The sequence below is a fragment of the Primulina eburnea genome, chromosome 14, assembly GCF_022965805.1.
Source record: "Primulina eburnea isolate SZY01 chromosome 14, ASM2296580v1, whole genome shotgun sequence".
In the NCBI taxonomy this organism is placed as follows: domain Eukaryota; kingdom Viridiplantae; phylum Streptophyta; class Magnoliopsida; order Lamiales; family Gesneriaceae; genus Primulina; species Primulina eburnea.
This window is the reverse complement of record NC_133114.1, coordinates 23,045,987-23,073,035: the sequence shown is the minus strand read 5'-3', so window position 1 is coordinate 23,073,035 and position 27,049 is coordinate 23,045,987. Positions and strand designations below refer to the sequence as shown.

Below are 27,049 nucleotides of genomic sequence, written 5' to 3'. Positions count from 1 at the left end.
GCTACGAAAGGCTTGTTGTTTCGATTGTGTGATTGTCAAACAACGCCGGTGTCAAACCTCGGTCTCGGGGCGTGACATTTAAGTGGTATCAGAGCCGCCAGGTTCATAATCCTAGTGGGAAAAATCGAATTTCGAAAAAAAAAAATCCGGAAATTTTTCGGAATTTCGGCCAAACAGGCCTTTAGCGCGCGCAGCCGCGTTTTCGCCGATTCCGACCGCCGCCGGCACCCGTTCTTCGATCGGCGACCATTTCTAGCATCGTTTTGAAGAGACGAACAGAAGCCCTTAACCAATTTCAGATTTCATGTTCGTATGCAAAGGGAATTTCGGATCTACGAATTTTCGCTCAAACCCTAACGCCGAATTGTATTTTATTCAATTACCCTACCAATCATACTCTGATTTTCAATTAATTTTATCTACACCATCTATGATTCATGGGTAATGTTTTGCATCCATCAATTTGGAATTCAGATCAGCAAATAAAAAACGCCCAATTTCAAGTGAGTTAACCGATTTTGAGCGAGTTTCCGGTCAAATTGGGTCGTTTTCCAACCGATTCTTTCTGTACCGTTACCGGTTCCGTGACCCTTACGCCGTCACCGTCATAAGCCCTTGCTTCGACCTTACTCCTGCGAGTCAACCCGGCGAGTCAACCCACCAGCTTATGTCCTTCGATTTTTTTTCGTAGAAAACTCCGAATTTGGTTCCGTCGACTGTTATGGAATCCTCTCGATATACCCTTCGAAACCATATGTCTAACTCAAAACTTTCCATTTCTGAAAATTTTCGAATTTTTATTTTCATTTATTGAACTCTATATGACCCTGATATTTTATTATGTCCTATTTCATTCAGTACATTTATTTCATTTAGATTGGTCATGTTAAAATATTTTATTCGTTCCATTGATTTCAATTTACTTCAACGCAATCTATTGCATAAATCCTACTCGTACAAATTCTTAGAAACATTCAAATTGTAGGAAATGGCCGGTAGACCTCCAAGGCAAAACCGCAACCCCCGTTATGCTAACAACAACAACAACACTAATGGAGAAGGCAACGGACCTCCACCTCAGTTCAATCTCAATCAAGCAGACTTGATGGCCATAGCCACGATCGTGGCCACGACACTGCAAGGGTTAATGAACCCCAACGCCAATCAACCACCACCACCTCCACCGCAGCACGGAGTCAAATTCCATTATGAATCACTACGCAAGAACAGGTGCCCAACTTTCAGTGGCGCTGCCGACCCTGGGGTTAGCCAGAGTTGGCTGAAAAGTGTGGAGACTCAGCTGCGACTGTTGGAAGTCCCGGATGCACTGAAAGTGGACGTGATAGTGCCCTTCCTGGAAGATCGAGCAGGTAAGTGGTGGGAAGCAATCTCGCCAGCCATGACAGCTGTAAGACCAATCACGTGGCAACGTTTTAAGGAAGCTTTCCTGAAACAGTACTATCCGGCGGAAGTCAGATTGCAGAAGTTGAGTGAATTTGAAAATCTTACTCAAGCCCCAGATATGTCAGTGGTCGAGTACACCTCCCAGTTCAACGCCTTAGGATATTATGCTCCGGCAATCATGGCGGACGAAGTTCTGAAATTACACCGCTTTAAGAAGGGATTGAACAGCAGGATCCAATCAGCCCTAGCAGTCTACCAATCGACGAATTTTTCCGATCTGATGGGCGCAGCTATCCGAGCTGAAACTGATATCCAGCGCCGTGAGAAAGAATTTAGGAACAAAAGGCCTATGAATGATCAGTCCTCTCATGGCAGTCAGTCGTTCAAGAAACCGAACCATTCCGGCGAACCATCTCAAGGGCCTTCGCCTGCCTCAGGCTACCAGGCCATTAAGCCTTGCCCAACTTGCCACTTACGACACCTGGGAGAATGTCGTAGAGCCAGCGGCGTCTGCTTTGGATGCGGGAAACCAGGACACCATATGGCAGATTGTCCAACCGCCAGCAACAAAACAGCTGGACCAGGAAAAGGAGACGGGTCAAGCTCAGGGGCGAATGCCAATAAACCACGGGAGAACAAACCAAATGCCAGGGTGTTTGCCATGACACAGGAGGAGGCAGATGATACAAGCGATGTTGTGTCAGGTACCATATTTATTCAGCAAGTGCCTGCTTATGTGTTATTTGACTGTGGTGCCACACATTCTTTTATATCTAAGAGATTTAGTAAGAAGTTAGGACGTAAGTCCAATAAGCTAACCGAACCTTTCCGAATAGCCACACCTACAAGTAGGGCCGTTAAAGCGCACGAAATCTACAGAGATTGTAGAATCAGTAACCAGACTTTTAGCGCCGACTTGATACAGTTGATCATGGTCGATTTCGACATCATCTTAGGATTGGATTGGTTAGCGAGAAACAATGCAATTGTAGATTGTAAGGGAAAGAAAGTTAAACTCCTAACCGCAGAGCAGAAAGAATATCCCTACCTATTTGGTGACCAAGCCAACTCCAGTTTCGAGGACGAAACTTCCCATAAGGAGGGAGGGATGTGAGAACCAGATTTTTCCACCTTGTAAATTAAATAACTTTAAGGAAAACTTTAGCATAAGATTTTAATTTGTATAAAACATAAGATTTAGACTTTGGGGAAATATTGGTTAGAAATATTTAAGCCAATAATATTATGTACATGCATACATATTTCGAAATTAGGGGGGAGAATATTTACAAGACTGAGTACCATACAAAAATACAAGGAATTTAGGCATGATATGGCAAGAGAATTTCGAAATTGGTACAATATTTATGCCTAAATATGAGATGCTTAGATCCTAGGAAGCATACCATGAAATTGGAAGCAAATCCCCTCACTTGGACTCAATATTTTCGAAAATATTAAGGGCAAAGGAATCAAGATTTAAATCCCATGGAATTGGAAGATAATCTCACAAATTAAGCAGCATAATTTTCGAAAAATGGCAAGGAATATTGGAGCAAATTTTTGAGATTTGGGCACAAATTTTGGTAATGATTTAACCACCAAATTTAGCTCCCTCTTCTCCCCTATAAATACCACACCACACTATTCAAATCCCCACACCAAAATTCGAGACCCTTGCTTTTTGAAATTCAGCACCTTGTCCTAGCCGAAACCCTGCACAAATTCGCCCAAGAAATCGAGTCGAAGTGCCGTCAAGTGTAGAGCAAGAGGCGACCCAATTCTCGAAGCCAAATACCTACGTTTCTAGCACCAATCCATAAGGTAAGTGGGCTGTTTTAAATCTTAAATTAACGGTTATGCAACTTAAATTTTCAGTTTTTGGTTTAAAAATGCGGTCGAGTACCGTCGTTTTGCCTATACGTTTTTATGAAATGTTGGTACGAATATGTTTGGCACTGTGAGAATTCCCTGAAAATGGGTGGAATTCCAACATATGGCCCTTAACAGTGGGATAGAACTGTTTTATGGCCTCGCCCCCTTAGAGGATCAAAACTTAGGGACTGACGTCAGTAAACCGTTGAAAGGTGAAAAATCGCAGTGTTATTATGCTATGAAATTTACGTTATGATTATGAAAAGCATGTTGTACGTTTATGATATGTTTCGAAAATGTTATTAAATTGGTTATGTTGTGTTCAAAGTCCCCCATTTACTGAGTATTCCCAAAATACTCACCCCCCTTACTCTCCCCTCCCAGATAAGTCTGAAGAGCATGTCGAGGACGAAGAGTCGGAAAAATTTTGGGGTTGGTGATTTGCCGGATTAGTAATAGGTTTTATTTCGAATTTATGATTTAAAAAAAATTGTAAGACGCTTCCGCATTATTTACTATTTCGTTGGATTTCTATGTTGTAAAGACAATCGTTATTTTATCTGAGATTATGATTTATAAACTGGTTTTCGGTTTATACTGTGCTACGAAAGGCTTGTTGTTTCGATTGTGTGATTGTCAAACAACGCCGGTGTCAAACCTCGGTCTCGGGGCGTGACAGTTTTAGTAGTTAGGATAATGACAATATGAAGCGGGTTTGTAAAAGCTATTGTCTTAACCAAAGTCTTCTAATAATATCATTCCTGACCAAGGAATAATGGAAGACGTAAAAGGATTGTCTTCGAATTTCCAAAAACAAATTGTTGCCTATTTATTTTCTACCATTGCTTTTAACCTAGCTGCATAGGATCTAGCTATTAGTGTATAACAGTTCACTGAGTCCAGCGTACAATTTCTGCATTTAAAAAATATTTTTACTAGTCATCTGTTGGTCCTAACTTGATTGAGAATTGGATTTTGGTTGCTGAATAAGTTGAAATCACTTGGAATGTTTTTAAAAAATCCGTAAAATTTTTAAAAAGTTTATTCGCACTCTTTTAAACTCATTTTTAATTTTAACAAGTATTATCCAAGTGGTTATTCTAAATCTTTGAATAATCACATACACCATATATGACTTCTTTTAAAATGATTCATCTGTTTTCTAATAGTACTATGATAACTGAGAAATTCAAATGCAGGATCAATTTTCGCACAGGAAGATGACATGTGATATGTCGTGACCCGATGAAAATTATGAAGTTCAATATTGTTTTTGTCATCTTCAAAGGAAATCCACATATGGTAAAGAAATCAAGAATATTGAAAAAGGCAACCGAAGAAAAAAGAAGGTCATCCTGGATAATGTTTCCAAAGACATCCTATATAAAACACTAGATAAGAATATGTTCAGTAAGATAAAAAGTGATCCATAGCAAAATTAATTTAGAAAAGTTGATCCAGCTGTGTGTGGAAAACGATCTTACTAAAGAAAATAAACTTTTGCCACGCAAAAAATTTGAGAATATCCAAATGAAACCTAGAGAATAAATGGATGAGTTTGAACATAATAGCTACAAGAGAATCCAAAGATCTCAACAAGCCCGAGCTCCATGATGTATTTGTTGCCCAAAACACCTATGAGTTCAGGCTAGGACATAATAGAATAAGAATTATCCACTTTTCAAATTGTAAGATTAGTTTATAAGAAAAAATTTGGATGTAGAGAACCAACATATTTTATGCATCCAAATTAAATGAATCTGCTGAACAGATAACTGATCCTTCTTCAAAGAATGCACACCAGTCAACTGATGTTCCTCAGTCCTCAACTGCTGGATCTGAACTCTACACGGATGCTGAATTATCATTGGCAAATATTGATGAAGTCATAAAATCAGTTGCCTCTAATATTCAACTAACTACTGTCAAAGCAGTTGATGAATTGCTCGCAACTGAAGAACTAGTTTTTGAAGCCCAAGATCAACCAACTGAAAAGCCATTTCAGTTGACTTCCACGACTGAACAGGCAGTTTTGAGAACTGAAGAAGCAGTTCAATCATCCGCTATGACTAAACATATTAGAAAAAATTTGGATGTAGAGAACCAACATATTCTATGCATCCAAATTAAATGAATCTGCTGAACAGGTAACTGATCGTTCTTCAAAGGATGCACACCAGTGAACTGATGTTCCTCAGTCCTCAACTGCTGGATCTGAACTCTACACGGACGCTGAATTATCATTGGCAAATATTGATGAAGTCATCAAATCAGTTGCCTCTAATATTCAACTAACTACTGTCGAAGCAGTTGAAGAATTGCTCGCACTGAAGAACCAGTTTTTCAAGCCCAAGATCAACCAACTGAAGAGCCATTTCAGTTGACTTCCACGACTGAACAGGCAGTTTTGAGAACTGAAGAAGCAGTTCAATCATCCGCTATGACTAAACATATTTCATTTGAAGAAGTGCCAACTGAACAGCCTTCTATTATTTCAGCTGTTCAGACAACTGAAGCATCAGCTGAGCAACCAGTTCAAGAATCAGCTGCTAATTCAATAGATCTTCCACCTGAAGCACCTTTGTACTCTGCTGCTGATCCAACTTCTTCTTTTCCACAGCTTCAACAGGCAGCTTTACTAGAAGATATTACTAAAATGGTCAATCTTTCAACTGAAACAACTGACGTGGCCAAGGTAATCTTCGATCAAGATAACATAGAGCAGGAACTAGAAACCTCTGGAGACATGTCTCCTGGCATCTCAATAGCAACTGAATCTTTGTTTGAAGAAATTCATGCGATTCAGACCAACCTCGTCGGTATAGTGACTTCCATTTCAGATATCAAATCAACCCAATTTTTGCATACTATGAGGTTTGATTCTATAAAAGACAATACCATGGGAAAATTGCAGCAAATTCAAAAGGACGTCACTTCTTTATTCCTTCAAATGGACGAACTTCGGAAAGACAGAGTGTCAGCTGAAGCTCATTTTTAGACTCAAGCTTTGGTTACAAGACGCCTTGACTTTCTGGAAATCACTATGTCCAAAAGAATGGATTTACTGCAAGAGATACTATTGAAGCGGTGTCTAATATCTCATTAGATGTGTGGATCTTATCGAAAAAGGCTGATGGGTTTGACAAAAAGGGGGCAGAACAATAAGAAATAAAGGATCAACCAGAGAAATCTTCGAAGACTATCGAGAAGAAATAGAATATTATTTTATTCAGATTATTTCATTCCTTCATTCTTTTATTCTTGTACGAATCTATACATTGATAGAGTTATTTTATCTACAATTAGTTCAGTTGATCAGTATCTAGTTCTTAAATTCCAAGTTTTGTCAAACACCTAAAAGGAGGAAATTGTTGGAAACTGAATTTCGGATGTTTGACAAACTGAGCGTCTAAATGATAACTGATCTTAAACATGTTGCCATTAACTGAAGAAAACACGCAGACTTTCGAAGACAACTGACTGATCAGTTGGGAACTGATCAGTTACTACAAACAATCGTGAGCTTCTCAACTACATTCTATCAGCTGGTCCCTCAACTTAACACGACATCAGTTAAAACATTCAACCGACAAAAGCTGACTGAAACAAGTAGTGGGATCGCCGCATTACAAAAAAGCTGCAGTGTACGACTGTCAGAAGAATGTTTAAAATTATATTTAATATTATCATTGGAGGGAAGCCTATAAATAGCAGAGAAAATCAACTGAAGAATAGCTCTTGAATTATTGAATCTCTCGTACTACTAAATCATTGAACATCTGAATTCTTGAGCACTCGAAATCTATTCAGTTACTCTGCTGAAATTTTTATAAACAGAAAAGCTCAAGCTTATTGTATACATTCATAACTCATAGGTTATAATTTGAGCTTTCAACACAAGTTGTATTACTCGATCTAGAAGAGACCAGTTGTGTTAGATTTATTCAGTTCTGAAAACTAATTTGTAACTAAGAGTTTCAGTTTGGCATTGTTAAGCCCAAAACTGAAGTGGTCTGTACAAGTATTTGTATTGATCAAAGTCTTTTAGTGTATATCATATCCTTGAGATAGAAGGGGTGACGTAGGAGTGTTTGAAATCTCCGAACATCCATAAAATCATGTGTCTTATAATTTCAGTTTTTATTCTATCTATCAGTCACTTTATTTCCGCGCAACTACTTGTTAACTGATTGATGTTGACTTACAAGATTCCCGAGTATCAGTTTATCACTAAACTAACTCATCAGTCAAAAATGTTTTGAAAATTGTGAGTGTTTATTCAACCCTCCCCCCTCTAAACATTCTTTCACTCTTAATGTGAGAACCGAAAATTTGTATATAATTAAATATTGTAGGGAAATTTTAGCACAAGATTTTATCATTAGAATAACATTTGTATATGGGAAATAGTTGTTGGAAAATCTTTTGTTAAATCAATAATATTACACCAAGGCATGCAAATTTCGAAGTTGGGAAGGAAAATTTTTGCAAGATTTGGGTATCATACAAATTAAAAGAATTGAGGTGGGATATTGCTAGGGAATCTCGAAAATTCCTCCTAGATTAAATTGCCTAGTATGGGGATGGATAGATACTAGTGTACATGGAATTAAATCATCCAAGGTTGACCAAAATCCTTCCGACCTAGCAACCTAAATCTTGAACCAATGGAGAGCATGAGATCAAGGAATAAGTCTCACTAATTAAGCATCAAGAATTTCGAAATAATGGCAAGGATATGAGAGCCAAAATTGAGAGATTTGAACCAAATTTAGGCATGATTGAGCTACCATATTGAGCTCCACACTTCTCCCCTATAAATACCACATCAAAGCCTAGCATTCCCTACACTAAAAACTCGAAATTCCCTTGCTGAAATTCACGAAATTCAGCAGCCTCCCCATAGCCAAACTCTGCCCGAAAATCGTCCAAGAAATTAAGCCGAAGTTCTGTCCGAAGGAAGAGCAAGGAGCGATCCAATTTTCGAGCCGAGCACCTACGTTTTTCGCAGCTAAAGATACTGTAAGTGGGCTGTTTTAAAGGTTTAAAATTTCGGATATATGCATATGTGATTTTTCGGTATTTTTGAAAATACAGTCGAGTACATGTTCTTTCCTACTCCTTTTCTTGTGTCGAATTGTCATATTGTTTTAAACACTATGAGGAGTCGACTGTATATGGGTGGAAATCTCAACCAAGACGTACCCTTACGCGGTGGGGGATGTAACCGCTATACGGCCTCGCCCCCTTAGAGGAGTAAAAATTAGGGACTGACGTCAGTAAACCATAGAAAGTTAGATAAATCACAGTGGTTTGTAAATGTTATGCATGTTTATGAAGTCTGTACACAAGTCATGTGTTTCGAAATTATGCATGTTGTTTTATTGTGCTCGATATTCCCCCACTTGCTGAGTATTCCCAAATACTCACCCCCCTTACAACCCTTCCCAGATAAGTCCGAAGGTCAGATTGAGGAAGAAGAATCCGAGCAGTTTTGGGGATGGTGAATGCTCAAGGAAATTGATTACGTTTAAGTTTATTATTATGCAGTTTACGTTTCCGCTTAACTCTGTCGTCTTTTTGAGATTTCGGTTTTGTAAAGACAATGTTTATTTCGTTGAAATTATGATATATAAACTAGTTCGGTTTATATTGTGCTACGAAAGGCTTGTTGTTTCGATTGTGTGATTGTTAAACAACGCCGGTGTCAATCCCGAGTCTCGGGGCGTGACACTTAACCGATCCTATCATAAGTTAATATTAGAAACTAAAAATTTTCGCCCGCCCCTCAATGCCAAGTGGAATCAGTTTTTTCGACTATTTCTGCTCAAGAAACTCATGACTCGTACATGGTAAGGTACCAACCTTTGTTTCAACAGAAGCACACATCAGTTGGAATTAGCATTGCAAATAATACTTACAAATTGGAGTGCCGAAAGCAGAGAGCGAATGTTTCCATTCTTCCCAACCACCCATTAAACTATTTTTTTAATAAATAAAATTTTACACATTTATACGGAAGCCTAAAAGAATTAACTTTGCTCACAGTGCCTCATCAATTCATTCCTATATGTTCGAGGTTCAGACGAGTGAGTAAGATTGTGAACTAGAATCTAAGATGGGCTAAAATATCGAGAGAGGCAATTAAGCTGCGCAGTTCGATTTGGATGGCGTGGAACTGTGGTAGAGGAAACTCATTGCTTACTTTTTGACAAAGAAATGGGAGGAGGAAACCCATTGCTTACTGATCAGAACTTGAAGCTCGAAGCTATATACGAACCTTCACTTCACTTTGCAAGAATAATAAACACACACACTACATCACAAAACAATAGGTATTTTAATATTCTACAAATTTTACAAGCAAAATAGAACACATAATATTGTTCACTGACCTGGCTTCGGCGTCGTAACGGTGGCTTTCAGAACCGCCGTGGTGGAGGAACGGTCGAAGATTTCACTTCTGAGAGAGAGGAGGTTATAAGCTTCATAAAGAGGATTTCAAAAATTTGAAATTAAGTGACCATGTTGTTGAGAGAGGAATTGAACAATTTTTAAATTAACCCAACCATGGTTGTGCAGCTTGGTACAGTAAAAAAAAAAAAACTGAAACATGGCAAAATACTATTGGATGGGGGCAATGCCCGTAATGATAGTATCGAGTGAACCGTAAATTTGTGTATGAGTGTTATCGTACGAATAGACAACAAATGAATATTCTCGGAATTGAAAAACTATAAATTCTGCCATGTACTTGTTCTGGTCTTCAGTTAAGCCCCAACATGTCTATGTTACATCGGGAGAAAAACTGATCCCTATTTTCTAATGTCGTAGATCATGTGGGTCTTCATTTTATGGGAGGTCCACGACACTTTTTGTGAAATATGGGAACACACTGAATGTAACATGAACTTTCCTTTTTAAAATTATGTTATATTACATACCAGAGCTCGGGAATTCATAACACTTGTGGCCCTGAATTGCATGGTTCTCAAGTGTCAAACATTTTAAAGGTATTTCTGGTATATTTTAGAAACTGTTGGATTTTTCAGAAGTTTGTATATTTAATTTAATAAATTTACATAATTATTATGATAATAAAAATAATAATATTGAATAGAGAAAATTACCGCAATTAGCATACCAACGAATATTAATATACCGATATTAACATATTGTTGTAAGAAGTACTACGTCTAAAATCCCACAAATAAAAATATAAAAAAATATTTCTAGAACATGAAGAAAAATCTGATTTCAGGACTGTCTGACTTTCATGTTGAATTATCATTTTCAAGCATCCGAGATATAGCTGAAATTTTAAATTTTCAAATAAATTTATTTTTTGAAAATCAAAATATTTTTGGGTGTCGTATGATTGAAATCCATGCATAGGATATTTGATGTTATCTACCTTTGCGTTTTAAAACGCTGGAAACCAAACTATTTCGGGACTAGGGGTGATAGACATTCTTGTAATTCTCTATGAACAATCTACTGAATCATACGTCGTTCTTCAATTCGCATATTAACTCAATGATTGAAGACTGGATTCTTCGTATATGTCACACTAGAGATATAAAAAAAAATATTGAGATCAGTGACCGGAGATGGAGGAAATCCAATGGTACTATGGAGGCGAAGCGATGGTGTGTGGCAGTGGAAGGTGGTACTTGGCTGTGAGCCTCCTTGGAATGGTGGTGGCCGAAAATTGCTTGTGAGGGAGAGAGATGGGGGGGGGGAATCTAGCTTAGATATTATTGTATTGCGTGTTATCAACTTTCGATTGTCCTTATTTATTATCTCTAAATTCTTGAAGCCCAATAGAACGCTTGGTGTTTGAATGAGTTAATCTGACTCCATTTGTCAAAACTCCTACATAAAATGTTTCTCTCTTGTCAAATTTCTCATTTAGTGTTTTTACTTCTGAGCAGAAACTCAGCATAGAATATCCTTCAAAATATCAGACAAAACTATGAAGTGTGTGCTTGATAGTATTTCAACAAAGCTTACATTTCTTCGTACATCTCAGCTAAATAATGAACGTGTGCAGTTCGTAGAGTTGAATAAGAGTCTTGAACATATTTGAACGACTATAAATCGGTCGTATTCATGCCATAACATAAATAGTACTCGATGTCATGTGTTATTTGTCTTTTTCCCAAAATAAAATATGACAATACATGTCTGGAATACTGATATTAACAGTTATAATAAATTTGTGTTTATGCTCAAAAAATTCTTTGAATCACATGATTTTGTAATAATTTAGTTTTCTAGATAGGTAAAGGTTCAGAGTTCAGAAAACATCAAGATTCAGCAGGGCCAAAAAAAATATTAAATGAGATTTATTATTTTTAATGACTTTTGTAGATTTTAAAAGTCTAGATATATTCAGTTAAGACTTTTACATACTCTATAGAAGTTTAGTGATATTCAAAATAGACTTTCATAGAGTTTTAAAAAGTCAAGTGGTATTCAACATTGACTTTTAACAACTCTATAAAATTCTATAGGTATTCAAATTTTCAATAACCTTTAATAATTTCATGGAAGTCATTAACATACAAACATTAAAACCTAAGGTACAACTATAAATTGTCAAAAATTATATTTGGTTCACTCAAAGATTTGGATGGATTTTTAAAATGTCTAACTCATACACAAACTATTTATTTCTCTCTCTTTCGCTTCACATCACCTCTCTTCTTATCTTCTTTCCTCTCATCTATCTCTATCACTCTCTCAAATTTTCGAACTGTATCTCTATATATATTTTCATCTTTTCGCTTCAAATTTTTTATTTTTTGGTTTGATTGTTCATTTAATAATTTTTTATTTTAATATCATAGGAAATTTTGAGTTCTAGAATTGATTTTGTGAGTTTTAATTTATGATTTATACAAATTAATGTACTATTAAATAATAATAAAATACGATCCAAAAAAATCTCGATTAATTCTTAATAATTGAATAGCCTCGCAATGACCATGATTTTTTAAATTTTTTTAGTATTTTCAATTGATATGTAAACTATGATATTTTTAAACAAAATTATATCCACACAATGCTAAATAATATTATTTTCACATGTAATTTTTAATTCAAAAACAAAGTTACAGATTAATCAATTGATGTATTTAAAAAAATTTACAAACATGCATACAAACCCACATATATACACATATAAGAATTAAATGATTTAACTTTTAAATAAGTAAATTTATTTATTAATATAAATATTGAAAAATTATTTCAAACTGAATATGTTATATATGTAAATTAATTATTGGCTTAAAGAAATTAAAAATAATAATATACTATAATTTAGTACAAATTTTATAAAATCCTATAAAAAAATTCACAAAATTCTATAAAAATATTGCAAAAAAGTCTACATCAATCTACATAAATCTGTGAGATTCTGTAAAAGTCACTAAAAATCTATCAAATCCATAAAAGTGTATCATTTGAAAAAGTTATTAAAAGTCATAAAAACTCTGGACTGAATATACTCCATTAAATCTATTTTCAACGGAGATTTCCTAAACTGAAATTGATAGAAGTCTTATGATTTTGCACAAAATATGTCTTCTGATTTGCTTATGCTGAATTGACTTGTTCGTCAAATTTGAAGTATTTTCAGTTACCAGCACATCACTAAAATTTATAATTTCTCAACACATCCAATGCAATGGATATGTACCGAGCCGATAAGATTGAAAAACAATGTAATGGAGAAGAAGTGAAGCTAGATACCCATTCAATTATTACAAGGATGTTTTTGCAATTTCATACTCAATCATTGCTAGTGAGTCCGCTTTTACCTTGGGAAAAAGGGTTTTGGATCCTTTTAAGAGTTGTTTGAGTCCCAAAATGGTAGAGACATCGCATGCACTAGTGACTTGTTAAGAGCGGAGGAGTTCAGTTTTTGGAAAGATTTAACGAATGTCGATCTTGAATTATATAAAGAAATTGAAAACATTAATAGTTTTTTATTTATTTAAATTTAAATAATATATAATCTAACATAAATTTTATTGCTTCTTTTTACAGTTGCAAATGCAGTTTAATATTGTGAAAACAATTTCTCTTTCGCTTCCACTTTGGTCTAATTTGAAGAGTGAAATTATATTTATGCTTATTTATTTCTACCCTAATATTTATAACAAATTGCGGGTCTTTTGACATGTTGGAGGTTCAACAAAAATGTCTTATTGAGACATGAATCATAGTATAGATTTTTTTCAGATGTTGGAATTATATGTTTCAAAATGTTGGATTTATGTTGAGTTTAGTTTAGATGCAGTGGATTTACTTTAATGTCTTCGGGTGCAGAAAAAATATTTTTTTCTTTAGGAATGCATTGCCTATGAATGAGACACTAAATATTTTTGTTTCAAGAATTATTTTCATATTGCTTGATCAGTGCGTGTAATTTTGTCGGCATATTGCAGAAAAAATGTTTGATTAATAATTAGGCTGGAAATAAGTAGTTTTGTTGGCATATTGTTTGATCGATAATTAGGTTGACTAACTTGCATTCTATTATTCTTTATTGCACAAGTTTGTTTCTTTTATAATTTTGGTATATACATTACACCGATACATTACAAAAATTTGGTATGCCAAAATTTTTGGCATGAAAGATATGAAATTTATACATATCAAATAATTTCACTATGTTATTTTCGTAGAAAATTTCGATATAATATACTAGACCACCCCTACTTTCTACAACCAAAGTTGCTTCATTTTTTTTCATTTGAGTTTGCTTCATATTTTCTTTCAGTTCATTCCTCAAATAGTTACAAAAAAGAATCGAGAAAATTTGTAGGTATTTTTAGGATTGTTCTGTGCTCACCTGAAATATTTCTCCTCTTATGATGTGTTCAAATATTATTTCTTGAATTATCAACATATATGTCAATTTTTATAAAATTGTTAGGACTCATATGATCTACTAATATTGATATAGGAGGAGAATCTTTCGCAGTATAGCATAAACTAACTCGTTTTTCTAGTTAATCTGAATATTATTTGATTCGTATTTAAATATTATGGCATCAAATCTAGTTTGATATGACCCAATATATTTCAAGTGAAATGTCGTCCAAATTCTTGTTAACAATTAACAATTTTGATATATTTCTTGATCTATATTATTTATAATTAAAATAAAACAATTTCAAGCTCCTTTTTACAAAAACTACTTGTATTGCTTGTCCAACATATATACACAAACCCAAGCATGTCTATATAATAACATATTAAGAGAGAATAGAGACCAATATAAAAATTTGGCCCATCATTCAAATAAAGAAAGCCCAATGAGATAACACAATAGGCCCAATTATTTCCCTCCAGTCGACCACTCCACAGCCCTCTTCGTACATAGAGCACGAGCAGTCAACACTCTTCCGCCGCCTCGAAGCTCACATGTACGCCGCCATCTCCGCCTCCGAGTGCTCTGTCAGGTGTCTAGTAATCATTTCTTCACCTTCTAGGTTCCAGTAATTTATTTCCAATCCTTCTTCTTCGTTCTGCATTATTAATTCTGCTATTTATTTCATTATTGAGTTTTGAATATGTTTCTGTGAGTAGCTCCTATTTAATTGTGAATTTTTCATTTGAATTTGTGATAGCCCCAAGCATTTGATTTTATGTTGTTTTAGCTTTTCGATTGAGGAAATGAGGATGAAATATCGACCTTGCGATGACCTGTTTAGGTTTCTTAAAATTAAATAATTTGCTGGGTCGCATATTGTGTCGAAATGTCTTTCATATATGCACTCTAGGTATTTAGCCAAATATGTTTTTTTTTTTTTTTGCTTTTTGAAAATTTAGGGATATATATTCATGAACCCTGTGCATTATCTATTGTTGATTCATTGAAGCTGAGATCATAATGTCCCCAAATCAATTATGTGTACTTTTTGCCTGGGATTTGTCGGCATTCGGACTCCTTTCTGAAACCCGATGTTTTGCATACTTGCTCGATGTTTTGTAGGCTTTTCGTGATTAGCAGGGAAGCTCTAGAGTTGTTTAGTTTACATGTTTTGACTTAACGGCAAAGAATTCTGAAAATGGCTGCATCTAATTCCTCTAGACTGTTTAAAGGTATGTGCTTCTATGATTTTTCAGAAGTTACTGTTCTTGTGATAGTACCTCGTGTTTTTGGTCATCATGTTTCATTACTGGTTTATGTGTTTTTCGTCATCATGTTTCATTACTGGTTTATGTAATACAAAGATCCAAAGATGACACAAAACTTGAAAGAAATAAGTGTGTTTCTTCAAATTCTTTTCTAACAATCCCCTCAAGATGAAGAATGGATCGAATTCCTATCTTGATCTCTCGAAATCTTCCAGGAAGGAGATATTTTGTGAGGATTTCGGTAATTTGCAAATGAGAAGCAACATAAATAGAGCCACTGGACCAGCAATGTGAATACGCAAATCGCTGAATAAAGACAATATCCATACTACTTCACTCGTGCCATTTGCCATGGATCTATACGCAGCTTCAGCTGAAAATTTAGGCACTGTATGTTGCTTCTTGGATTTTCAGGATATTAGTGAATATCCAAGGAGCACACAAAAGCCATAAACTGATTGACAAGTTTCCGAACAAGCCGCTAAATCTGAGTCCGTGAATAGACTCAACTTAAGATCAAAGGAGGAATTATAGAATAAGCCTTGATCCACTGTTCCTTTTACATATTTATGCGCCGATTTCACAGCTTGCAAGTGTTTGTCTCGTGGAGCATACACAAATTGGCAAAATTTGTTGACTGAGTAAGCGAAGTCAGGCCGAGTGACTGTCAGATAGAGAAGTTTGCCCAGTAACTTGCGATACACAGAAGAATGAGGAAGCAATTCACCATCATCCCGTGTGAGTTTAAGGTTGACATCCATAGGTGTTGTTCGTGTCTTGCAACTATTAAGACGAGTTTCAGTGAACAATTACTGAGTGTAGTGGCAGCTGGCATCTATAAATACCACGCCCTGACCTCGCAACTTCAATACCAAGAAAGTGCTTTAAATCACCCAAGTCCTTCAACTTGAACTTTTCATTGAGGAATATCCTCAAAGCCTTGGCTTCTTCAAGGCAACAGTTACAAGCTTAAGGTTGACTCAGATAAAGTTGCCCAATGTTCACCCTGGCTAGTGTTCTGCACAAAAATATGCAGCTGATCCAGAACGAGATCAATTGTCTTTTATAATTTATAGTTAATTAAAATGCATGTGTTTGTGTTCCCTTTTTAATCGAGGGACAGATTCTGCAGTGTTTTTGTTGCTGCATTCTCTAACCTTCTCCAATATTTCCACAAGATCCAGCCTTATCGATAAGCAGTGAATTCAAAACCATACCTTATTTCTTTGTAATTAAAAAGGCATGTTTATCTCAGTTCTCAGCACACCCCTACCCAAGCACCACACCTTCAACTTCCTCGCTCCATATATTGCTATATCTAATGCTTTTACTCCTTGATATGGGAAAACAACAGTTGGTCGATCGATACTAGGTGGCCTCGGAAACAATTCTCTTGGGGCAAGCAGACCATTATGTGATATGACATGCATGGATTTTTTATCTCAGGTTAGTATTGCATCTGATAGAACTGTACAACTCTGTGATGTTTATTCACAATGCTGTAGTTTGCCTTCTTTTCACAGAATTTGTGCTTGCTGCGATTCCAATTTTTTTATCTTCGCTCAACATGCTGTTTTGCTTTATCAGAAGATCAGTTATTGTTTGTAAATGACGTTTTACATTTATAAATTTTTAACAAAAGTGTCACCATATAGCTTTGACTTTTGCCTCATACAAGTGTCATGTTTTCAGGTTCGCAACCAAATAGAAATCAGACGTGTTTGTCAACTTATAGCGACTGCTAATACCATATGTTTTTGCCTTTTTTTACACCATAAACTTTTAGATACGGTTATTTTAATATGGTATCAAATTCTTAGAACCTCTGACATAACCTCATTTTTGTTAATTTTTAGATGCGAAAATAACATAAATTACTACTTGGTGATTGAATTTTTCTAATATACTTTCTTTGGATTGTTCATCAGCAACAAAGAACATTCATACAGATGAGGACCAATCTCAAAGTAGTCGACAATTCAGGTGCAAAAAGGGTGATGTGCATTCAGGCGCTGAAGGGAAAGAAAGGGGCAAGACTGGGAGACACAATTATTGCATCGGTTAAGGAAGCCAATATGGGTGGGAAAGTGAAGAAGGGCGAGGTTCACTATGCAGTTGTAGTACGTGCTGCAATGCAACGAGCTCGATGTGACGGGAGTGAAGTCAAATTCGATGACAACGCTGTGGTACTTATTAACAAGCAAGGTGAGCCAATAGGAACAAGAGTGTTTGGCCCAGTTCCTCATGAATTGAGGAAAAAGAAGCATATCAAGATTCTCAGTCTTGCTGAGCATATCGCGTAAGTACATGAAATTTTATCGCAAAGATAAAAGGCTATAATACAGATGGTGGTGCCATGTTCATGCACTCAATAAAACTCGAATTTTGGACTTAAATGACAAAGTTTAATGGCATTAAACGAGTAATTTTGTTAACATTCACGCTTACTCTTTGATAGAAAGCAACTTCTGACGAAGAGCCGAGTGCAGCACATAATAACACGGTCTCAATCCCCACGCACTAGCTACACAGCTAGAAACAATGTCACCCCAACATTTATCGGAATTCTCACTTTCTTGTTCTGGCCAGCACTTTGTGAGGTTCGATTACTAAACTTGCACTTAGTTCCCACCGGTAGTTTTGAACCACTAGCTACTGCCATTAGATTCCATCTTCCTAGCAGCCTTCTGGGTTTTTTTTTTCTAGCTGCCACCGCTGGCCATTTTCTCTTTGTCGACTTCTGCTCCTTGGCAGGTTCAGATTTTGATTTTATCAGAGCATTAGTTCTAGCACGAGGAGCAGCCATCTTCTGTGTGCCAGATTTGCTTGCGCATACACCTTGGTACGATAAGATCTCTTTGGATTTAACCTTAATACTACCACTTTCTGGAGTTATGGAATTAACAGCAAATTTCTTAGCTGGATAATTGTCTCTCTCGTATTGAAGAGTTCTTTCTCTTCAAGGGAGTGTCGCTTGATCTGGAGAGTGAGCTTTACGATCCCGAAACTTCAAGTTACGTAACGTAAGAATCGAGTTGGCAGCATCCTTTATGGTCGACATTCGATGTAGAAACTTCAAGTTAACCTTAATACCACCACTATTTATAGGTGTTTCTCATGCCATCGATGAGTTTATCAGGAGCCGAGAGTAAAAAAAAAGGCGCATGTGTGCCTCAATTTTCTAAAGTTAGGCAGGTGCATGTACCGTTTTTCAAAATTGTAGGCTATGACCATTGTCATTTTCTACACGTTTTTTCTTCTTTTGATATGAGTCATTTTTTCTTACATTCTCCCACTTGGCTCATATATCTCATTTAACATAGGAAAAAACAAAACACATGAATCATGGCCACATGTCCTCTCAAAATGAATATTATCTTTTATGTATTACAATGCATTATGTATCTCAGATATGTATAACTATGAATAAATCTTATGTTTATTTGGTACAACTTCATTGATATTACTCAAATAAATGAATGTGTGCACAACAAATATAAGAAAATATCGCATCATAGTTTCATTAAATTTGTACTCACAACAAAATTACACAAAGGAACCAAGTCTCATTCTTTCTGTATGATCCTTAAATTTCAATGGTGACATGTCTTTAGTTAAAGGATCTGCAATCATTAATTCAGTGCTAATGTGCTCGATAAGTAACTTCTTATCTTTAACACGTTTTCGTATGGCTAAATACTTAATGTCGATGTGCTTGCTTCGACTATCATTTTGTTATTTTTAGCCATAAAAACAGCAGCTGAATTGTAACAATATATTCTTAATGGTCTAGATATAGAATTCATAATTATAAGCCTTGAAATGAAACTCTTCAACCATACACCACGTGAGGTTGCCTCAAAACAAGCTTACAAACTCAGCTTCCATAGTGGAAGTAGCAGTCAATGTCTGCTTTGCACTTCTCCAAGATACATCTCCACCAGCTAGCATAAAAATATATCCTAAAGTGGATTTTTGTGAATCAATGCAGCCAGCGTAGTTTAAATCGGAGTAACCAATTACTTCCAAATTCTCAGTTATCTGAACATAAGCATATAATCTTTGGTCCCTTGAAGGTACCTCGTCACTTTCTTTGCATCTTTCCAATGGTCTAAATCTGGATTACTCTGATATCTTCCCAAAATCCCAACATCAAATGCAATGTCAGGTCTAGTTCAGACCTGAGCATACATCAAGCTTCTGACAGCATAAACATAAGGAATGTTTTTCATTTGTTCCCACTCTAGTTCATTCTTTGGGCATTGGCTTAAATTGAACTTATCTCCTTTCACAATGAGAGCTATACTTGGTGAACAATCTTTCATCCGATATCTCTCTAAAACTTTGTTGATGTAGGTTTCTTGAGACAGACCTAAAATACCTTTAATTCGGTCTCTATGTATCTTAATGCATAATAAGATGCATCACCCATATCCTTCATATCAAAGTTTTTAGAGAGAAATTGTTTCACCTCATATACCAAACTTTTATCATTGGTTGCAAGTAATATATCATCCACATATAGAATAAGGAAAGCAAATCTTGCTCTTACTGACCTTCTGGTATGTACATTGATCCATGATGTTCTCTACGAATCCAAAGGAAGAGATAACATCATGAAATTTCAAATACCATTGACGGGAAGCTTGTTTCAATCCATATATAGATTTATTAAGCTTACATACCAAATGCTCACTATTACTAGAGAAGAATCATTCAGGTTGTTTCATATAAGCCTCTTCCTCTAACTCTCCATTGAGAAAAGCTGTTTTCACATCCATTTGTTGTAAATCTAAGTCAAAATGTACAACTGATGCTAGAACGATACAGAGAGAATCTTTCTTGGATACAGGAGAAAAAGTCTCTTTATAGTCGATTCCTTCCTGCTGAGTGAATCCTTTAGCTACAAGTCTTGCTTTATATCTTTTAATGTTTCCTAATGAGTATTTTTTTTCGTTTTGAAGACCATTTACATCCAATGACTTTTACACCATTAGGCAACTGAACAAGATCCCAGACTCCATTAAATGTCATAGAATTCATCTCTTCTTTCATAGCATTAAACCATAATTTTGACTCATTACAACTCATGGTTTGTAAAAATGTTTCAAGATCATTTTTGGATCCGATTCTTGTAAATACACAACATAATCACTAGATATAGCTGATATTATTATTCTGGTAGATCTCCTTAGGTTTTTTAGTTGATCAACAATTTCTTGTTGTTCTTCATTAACAACTTGATCTACTGGATTTTCATCAGCGATTTGTGGAACTTCAGTAATCGGCTGTCTAACACCCTTTTGATCTTGAGGAGTGTGAATAACGACCAAGCTATCATTTGAATAGGAGGTTGTGAATTAATTTAATCTTTCTTAAAAACTATGTCATCTGAATGATCACTACCACTAATTAAGTCATTCTCAAGAAATTTTTCATTTCTTGATTCCTAGTGTTGTGAGATGGACAATAGAATCTGTACCATTTGGATTTTTCTGCATACCCGATGAAATATCCACTTATAGTTCTTGGGTCCAGTTTCTTTTCACGTGGAGTTGTAAACTTTTATTTCTGAATGACAACCCCAAACTGCTTATATATATTGCAAACTCGGTTTCAAACCTTTAAATAATTCAAATGGCATCTTTGGGAGATCCTTAGTTGGAACTCAGTTTAATATATACACAGTGTCTTAAGAGCTTCAGTCCACAAGAATTTAAGAAGTTTGGAGCTACTAAACATGCTCCTCACCATGTCCAATAATATTCGGTTTCTCCTTTCAGCTACACCATTTTGGTCCGGAGAACAAAACATATATATTAAGAAACAATCCCATGTTCCTGAAGAAACTTGGCAAACGGATTTTCCGTACTCCTCTGACTTACTTAAATTACCTAAACTGAATTGGTCGCCCAAACCTTCATTAAAAAGATAAAATTGCATCTTTCATTGTTGGTTTATTTCCTTTAACTAATACTCTATTGGTTTATTTGTTTCAATGCATCTTATTATTCGCGTATGATCCCTTGTTTTCCATTATATGCACATGGATGAAAACATAGGAAATCACATGTTATATATAAATAGCCAAATTATAAATATAAATGATAAATGATATGGTTTGTACTTATATTACTCACATTTTACTTCATATAATAAGTTATAAAATTAATGGAATATAAATTAAATTAAATCAAACAAAAGGGGATAACATAATTTAAACTACCTATTTCTGCACGTGTTGCATGCATATACAGTTTATTAAATAAATATTTTTATTTTTTAATTTGGCCATAGCAGTAAGGAAGGGATTGTGGCTAGGGGTGATTTGGTCGATTTTTCATAAAATTGATACAAATTTGCCATACGAGGTTCGATTAGTAATGTTTTTGAAAAATACGGTTATTCAAATAAAATTATATGCGTTTTGATGGTTTCGAGCAGTTGCGAAGTTTTTAGAGTTAAAAAATTACAAAAATAACAATCTATTGGACGAAGATACTAAATCAAATGTTTTTTTTTTGTGATCAAAATTAAAAATAATAATAATAATTAAAACATTGGTGGTACATGAGATTAATATTTATATATATGAAAGAAGAAATTGCTCATTATAATAGGTATATAAAATACAATGGTAACTCGAGCTTAAAAAAAAGGGGTCAAAATCGGACATAAATGATTGTAAAACAATTTCTCATTTTTATTATTTTGATACTCACGGAAAATTTAGGGTCTGATTCCAGCAAGTGTCACTAGTCCAGACGCAGGTTCTGAAATTACCCTGAGCCTGAAATCACAAATAAGATCGTTAGGAGGGGGCCAGGAGGGTGTCCTGGCGTAGCCCCTCCGACGCTCAAGTCAGTGACTGGGGATATATGAGGGGAGCAGCTAAGGGTGCTGCTGAAAACAATATATTGAATTAATTAACTGAACACTCAAACCTGGTATTTATAGGAGAATACCTGGGCCTTTGATGGCCCTGTCTTCCATTTGGGTTTGGGATGGGCCAAGGGGCAGTGGAACCCATCCATGGGGTATCACCAGTCTCCCCCTCTCGAGTCGAACTGAATCGCAGGTTCGAAGTTCGATTAGTTGTGCTGTCCCCGGATTAACGGGTGCGAGTTGTGCATTTTCTTCCAGCCGCTCATCAGTCTCCCAAAAATTTGGAAACAAATTGAATCATATCGCAATCTTGATCTGAATGGAAGGAAATCAAATCCTGCCTTGAAAACAAAGATTTGGTCTCCCCTGTAAATAGAGGTCCTCTTCTCCTTCAATTTCACTTCTCCTCTACATAATTTTCTCTCCAGCTTCATCATCACCCCGCTGTCATCGTCATACCCTAGCCACCGCTTCGCTCGAGCCGCTCGCGCGTCCTATGCCCTCGCCTGCCAGCCAACAACATCGAAACCTCGCCGCCCGCCCACGTCGAGCCCTTGTTGCGCGCGCCCGCGTGCCCATGCCGAGCGTCGCGCTCACCCTCGCATCTCCCAGCTCGCCTCGCCGAGCGCCCCTGCCAAGCTGCGCGCGCCCCCTGCACGCCGCCCTCGCCTACCAACGCTCGCCATCACCGCCCAGCCAGCTCGCCCATCATCGCCCAACCCGTCAATCTCGCCCTTGTGCCGCGCTCGCCTACCAGTGCTCGCCCAGCCGCGCGCGCTACTTGCCCCGAGCTCGCCCGTCACGCTTGCCCATCACCGCCCAACCAGATCGCCTGCCAGCGCTCGCCCAGCCCCGCGCGCCCCTTGCCCCGAGCTCGCCCACACGCTCGCCCATGTGCCGCGCTCGCCTGCGAGTGCTCGCCCAGCCGCACGCGCTCCATGCCCCGAGCTCGCCCGTCACGCTCGCCCATCGCCTTTTCTCTCGCCCGAGCGCGCTATCGATCCCCGTAAGCGGCAAACATTGTTCGTTAACGACAAACGAAATAAATTTTTCTAACACAGGATGCCCTCGTCGCCCTCATCTTCAAGGTCCTCTACTAAGCTTTTGAAGGAAAATAGTTTCCATTTCCCCCGCCCTTGACTTCTCTGCTAAAATAGTCCTTAGCAGGAAAAATAAAGCTTCAACCTCTTCACCTTCTAACTCATCTGCTAGGTGATGCCTTAGCAGAAAAATAAAAACTCAACACCCTCATCCTCTAACTCCTCTGCTAGGTGATGCCTTAGCAGGAAAATAAAAATTCAACATCCCTACCCTCTAACTCCTCTGCTAGGTGATGCCTTAGCAAGAAAATAAAAATTCAACACCTCACCCGCTAACTCCTCTGCTAGGTGATGCCGTAGCAGAAAAAAAAAATTCAACACCTCACCCGCTAACTCCTCTGCTAGGTGATGCCGTAGCAGGAAAAATAAAAATTCAACATCCCCACCGTCTAACTCCTCTGCTAGGTGATGCCTTAGCAAGAACATAAAAATTCAACACCTCACCCGCTAACTCCTCTGCTAGGTGATGCCGTAGTAGGAAAATAAAAATTCAACATCCCCACCGTCTAACTCCTCTGCTAGGTGATGCCTTAGCAGGAACATAAAAATTCAACACCTCACCCGCTAACTCCTCTGCTAGGTGACGCCGTAGCAGGAAAAATAAAAATTCAACATCCCCACCGTCTAACTCCTCTGCTAGGTGATGCCTTAGCAGGAACATAAAAATTCAACACCTCACCCGCTAACTCCTCTGCTAGGTGATGCCGTAGCAGGAAAATAAAAATTCAACATCCCCACCGTCTAACTCCTCTGCTAGGTGATGCCTTAGCAGGAGCATAAAAATTCAACACCTCACCCGCTAACTCCTCTGCTAGGTGATGTTGTAGCAGGAAAATAAAAATTCAACATCCCCACCGTCTAACTCCTCTGCTAGGTGATGCCTTAGCAGGAAAATAAAAACTCAACACCCCCACCCACTAACTCATCTGCTAGGTGATGCCTTAGCAGAAAAATAAAAACTCAACACCCCACCCTCTAACTCCTCTACTAGTTCTAGGTGATACCTTAGCAGGAAAAATAAAAATTCAACATCCCCACCCTCTAACTCCTCTGTTAGGCGATGCCTTAGCAGAAAAATAAAATTCTTCTCCTCCACTCTGCTCCTCTGCTAGGCGATGCCTTAGCAAGAAAAATAAAATTTAATTCTCATCGCCGACTCTGCTCCTCTGCTAGGCGATGCCTTAGCAGGAAAGATAAAATTTCATTCTTCTCCTCTACTCTGCTCCTCTGCTAGGCGATGCCTTAGCAGGAAAATTTAATTCATTTCATCATCACAATACAACAACATCCACGAACTTAATATAAGAACTTGCTTTATTAAATTTCAGCTGATAACTTAAGACAAATTCATAAACGAAATACAGCAAAATTCAAGTCAAGATTAATATTCTCTAAGGTGGCAAACGTTCCTGAGCCTCTTTAGACCCTTGCCCAGCGCATTCTCCAACTTTCATCTCTGCTTCTCTCGTACCTCCACAGGACAAAGTTACCCACTTCTTTCTTTCCTAATCATGTTAAACTCCACACGCGCTTTCTTCCCCTGTTCTTTCATTATCCCCTCATAACACCGATGCACAACCCTCTGGTCCCCGCATAAGGCTCCAACATCCTTCCCTACAGGGAACTTCAACTTCTGAAGATATATGGACGCTACAGCTCTGAAATCTTTTAGGGCTGGTCGCCCCAGAATTCCATTATACGCTGAAAGTGTGTCCACCACAGTAAATGTTGTCATCTTTGTTACCCGCCGAGGCTCATGTCCCAAAGATGATGGCATGTCCTGCAAATCCATATAGAGGAGTATAGATTGTCTCGAGCTCAAATCCCTCCACCTTCATCTGTCCAGAGTGCTCTTGAACAAGATATTAACAAAGCTTCCATTATCAATAAAGATTCGTGCCACATTGTAGTTGTCAACAGTGGCCGTTACCACCAAGGCATCGATATGTGGAGTAACAACGCCTCGGAGGTCTTCCATCCCAAAGCTGATGACGGGGTCTTGTGGTAAGTTTGCCCTCTAGATATCTTAAAGTTCTCCAACCTTCTGCCATGCGCTTTCCGAGCTCGTCCAGAGTCTCCATCAGTAGCACCGCCCAAAATCATATAAATCATTCCTATCGTAGGGTGGTTATCCTCATTCGCTCTCCTCCTCGGTTCGACGGGCTCCGGAATGACATCTTGACCTCGACCTTCGCCTCTCTGCTCCCCAACCCCCTGATTTATCCATGGAGGGCCTTGACCACGTCTAGGGGACGGGCGGGACCTCGCTCAACTCCCGAATGCGGATCCTTCTCGTCTGTCCCGCGAAGGCAATCTAGCACTGCACTCAACCCTTCGTGACTTCTCCCACCTCCCCGTGGGCTCCCTCACCTCCATCACCTCGTCACAACTCCTATTCAGAGGAACATGTGATGAGAATTGTCCTCTACTTCTGGTTCTGTCCTCCTCCCTTTCACCTGCACCCCTCTTCTTACCGTCTGTCTCGGCTCCCTCCACCCTACTCCCTCCGGGTCGGTTTTCCATCCTTCTATACCGTTGGGCATCTTCCAAGTTTACATACTTTTCCATCGAGCTAACAGGTCATCATAGCTCGACGGAGGTTTCTTGACCAGCGATTTGAAGAATTCTCCCCCCCTCAGCCCTTGGGTAAAGGCACTTATCATGATGTCAGGGGTAGCCACTGATATTTCCAACGCTGCGCTGTTGAAGCGCTGGACAAACTCCCGTAAAGTTTCAGCATCTTGTTGTTTCATTACAAACAAACTCAAATAGTTTTTCTGGTGCCTCTTGCTGCTGGCAAATCGGTGCAAGAAAGCTGCAGAAAAATCTTCGAAAGACTGGAGTTGGGATGCAGGGTATTAAATCATTGTTGGACTGACCTTACCAACGTACCCAGAAACACCCTGCACCTAACTCCATCCGAATATTGGTGCAACAAAGCCGCATTCTCGAATCTCCCCAAGTGTTCTTCGGGGTCCGTATATCCGTCATATTCTCCAACGTTCGATTGTCGGAAATTTGAGGGAAGCCCTTCTTCCAAGATGGATAGTGAAAAAGGGCTTCTTCTCTTGGGTACCGGTGCCCTGCTTCCTACCTGCTCCCTCAATCTTCGTATCTCCTTCCACATCTCCTCCACCTCCGGATTCTCCTCACTTGGACGGGGTCGCGTCTCCTCCACCCTACTCTGACTGCCCTCCACATTCTCCTCTCGCTCCTGGCGAGCGGCCTGCTCTTCTGCAAACATAGACTCTTGATTCCTCTTCATGATCTCATCCACTGTCCGGGTGATAAATTGGCCCAACTGTTCTAAGGTCAAGTTCCTCACATTCTCATTGGGACGGGTTTGCTCGACCCTCGTTTCGTGAATGTGCTGCTCAGTTCTTGTCTCGTGACGAGGTTGTTCATGTCTCGTCTCAAGATACGGTTGTTTCTGTCCCGCCTCAGCAAGAGATGGTTCGAGTCCCCTCCGAGGACGCGATGATGCTGAGGTGGCTCTTCCACTCCCTCTCCTCCCTACCATCTCTACGTCTCAACTCAAAGCTTCCCACAGACGGCGCCAAGTGATACTCACGGGAAATTTAGGTTCCGATTCCAGCAAGTGTCACTAGTCCAGACGTAGGTTCTGAAAT

The 27,049-nt window shown here is 38.0% G+C and overlaps 1 protein-coding gene and 1 long non-coding RNA gene across 2 annotated transcripts; one reads left to right on the top strand and one right to left on the bottom strand.

The window, feature by feature from the left end:
• Positions 1-14,613: 14,613 nt before the first annotated feature.
• LOC140812901 (uncharacterized) lies at positions 14,614-15,568 on the bottom strand. The gene is made up of 3 exons (XR_012113778.1): positions 15,513-15,568; positions 15,272-15,476; positions 14,614-14,747 (listed from the first exon to the last, which is right to left on the bottom strand). It is a non-coding gene; the product is annotated as an uncharacterized lncRNA (long non-coding RNA).
• LOC140812899 (large ribosomal subunit protein uL14mz) lies at positions 15,267-17,874 on the top strand. Its single transcript, XM_073171279.1, has 3 exons — positions 15,267-15,399; positions 16,790-16,881; positions 17,364-17,874. The coding sequence occupies exons 1-3, from the start codon at positions 15,366-15,368 to the stop codon at positions 17,736-17,738; spliced, it is 501 nt and encodes a 166-aa protein (XP_073027380.1). The 5' UTR covers positions 15,267-15,365; the 3' UTR covers positions 17,739-17,874.
• The last annotated feature ends 9,175 nt before the right edge of the window (positions 17,875-27,049 follow it).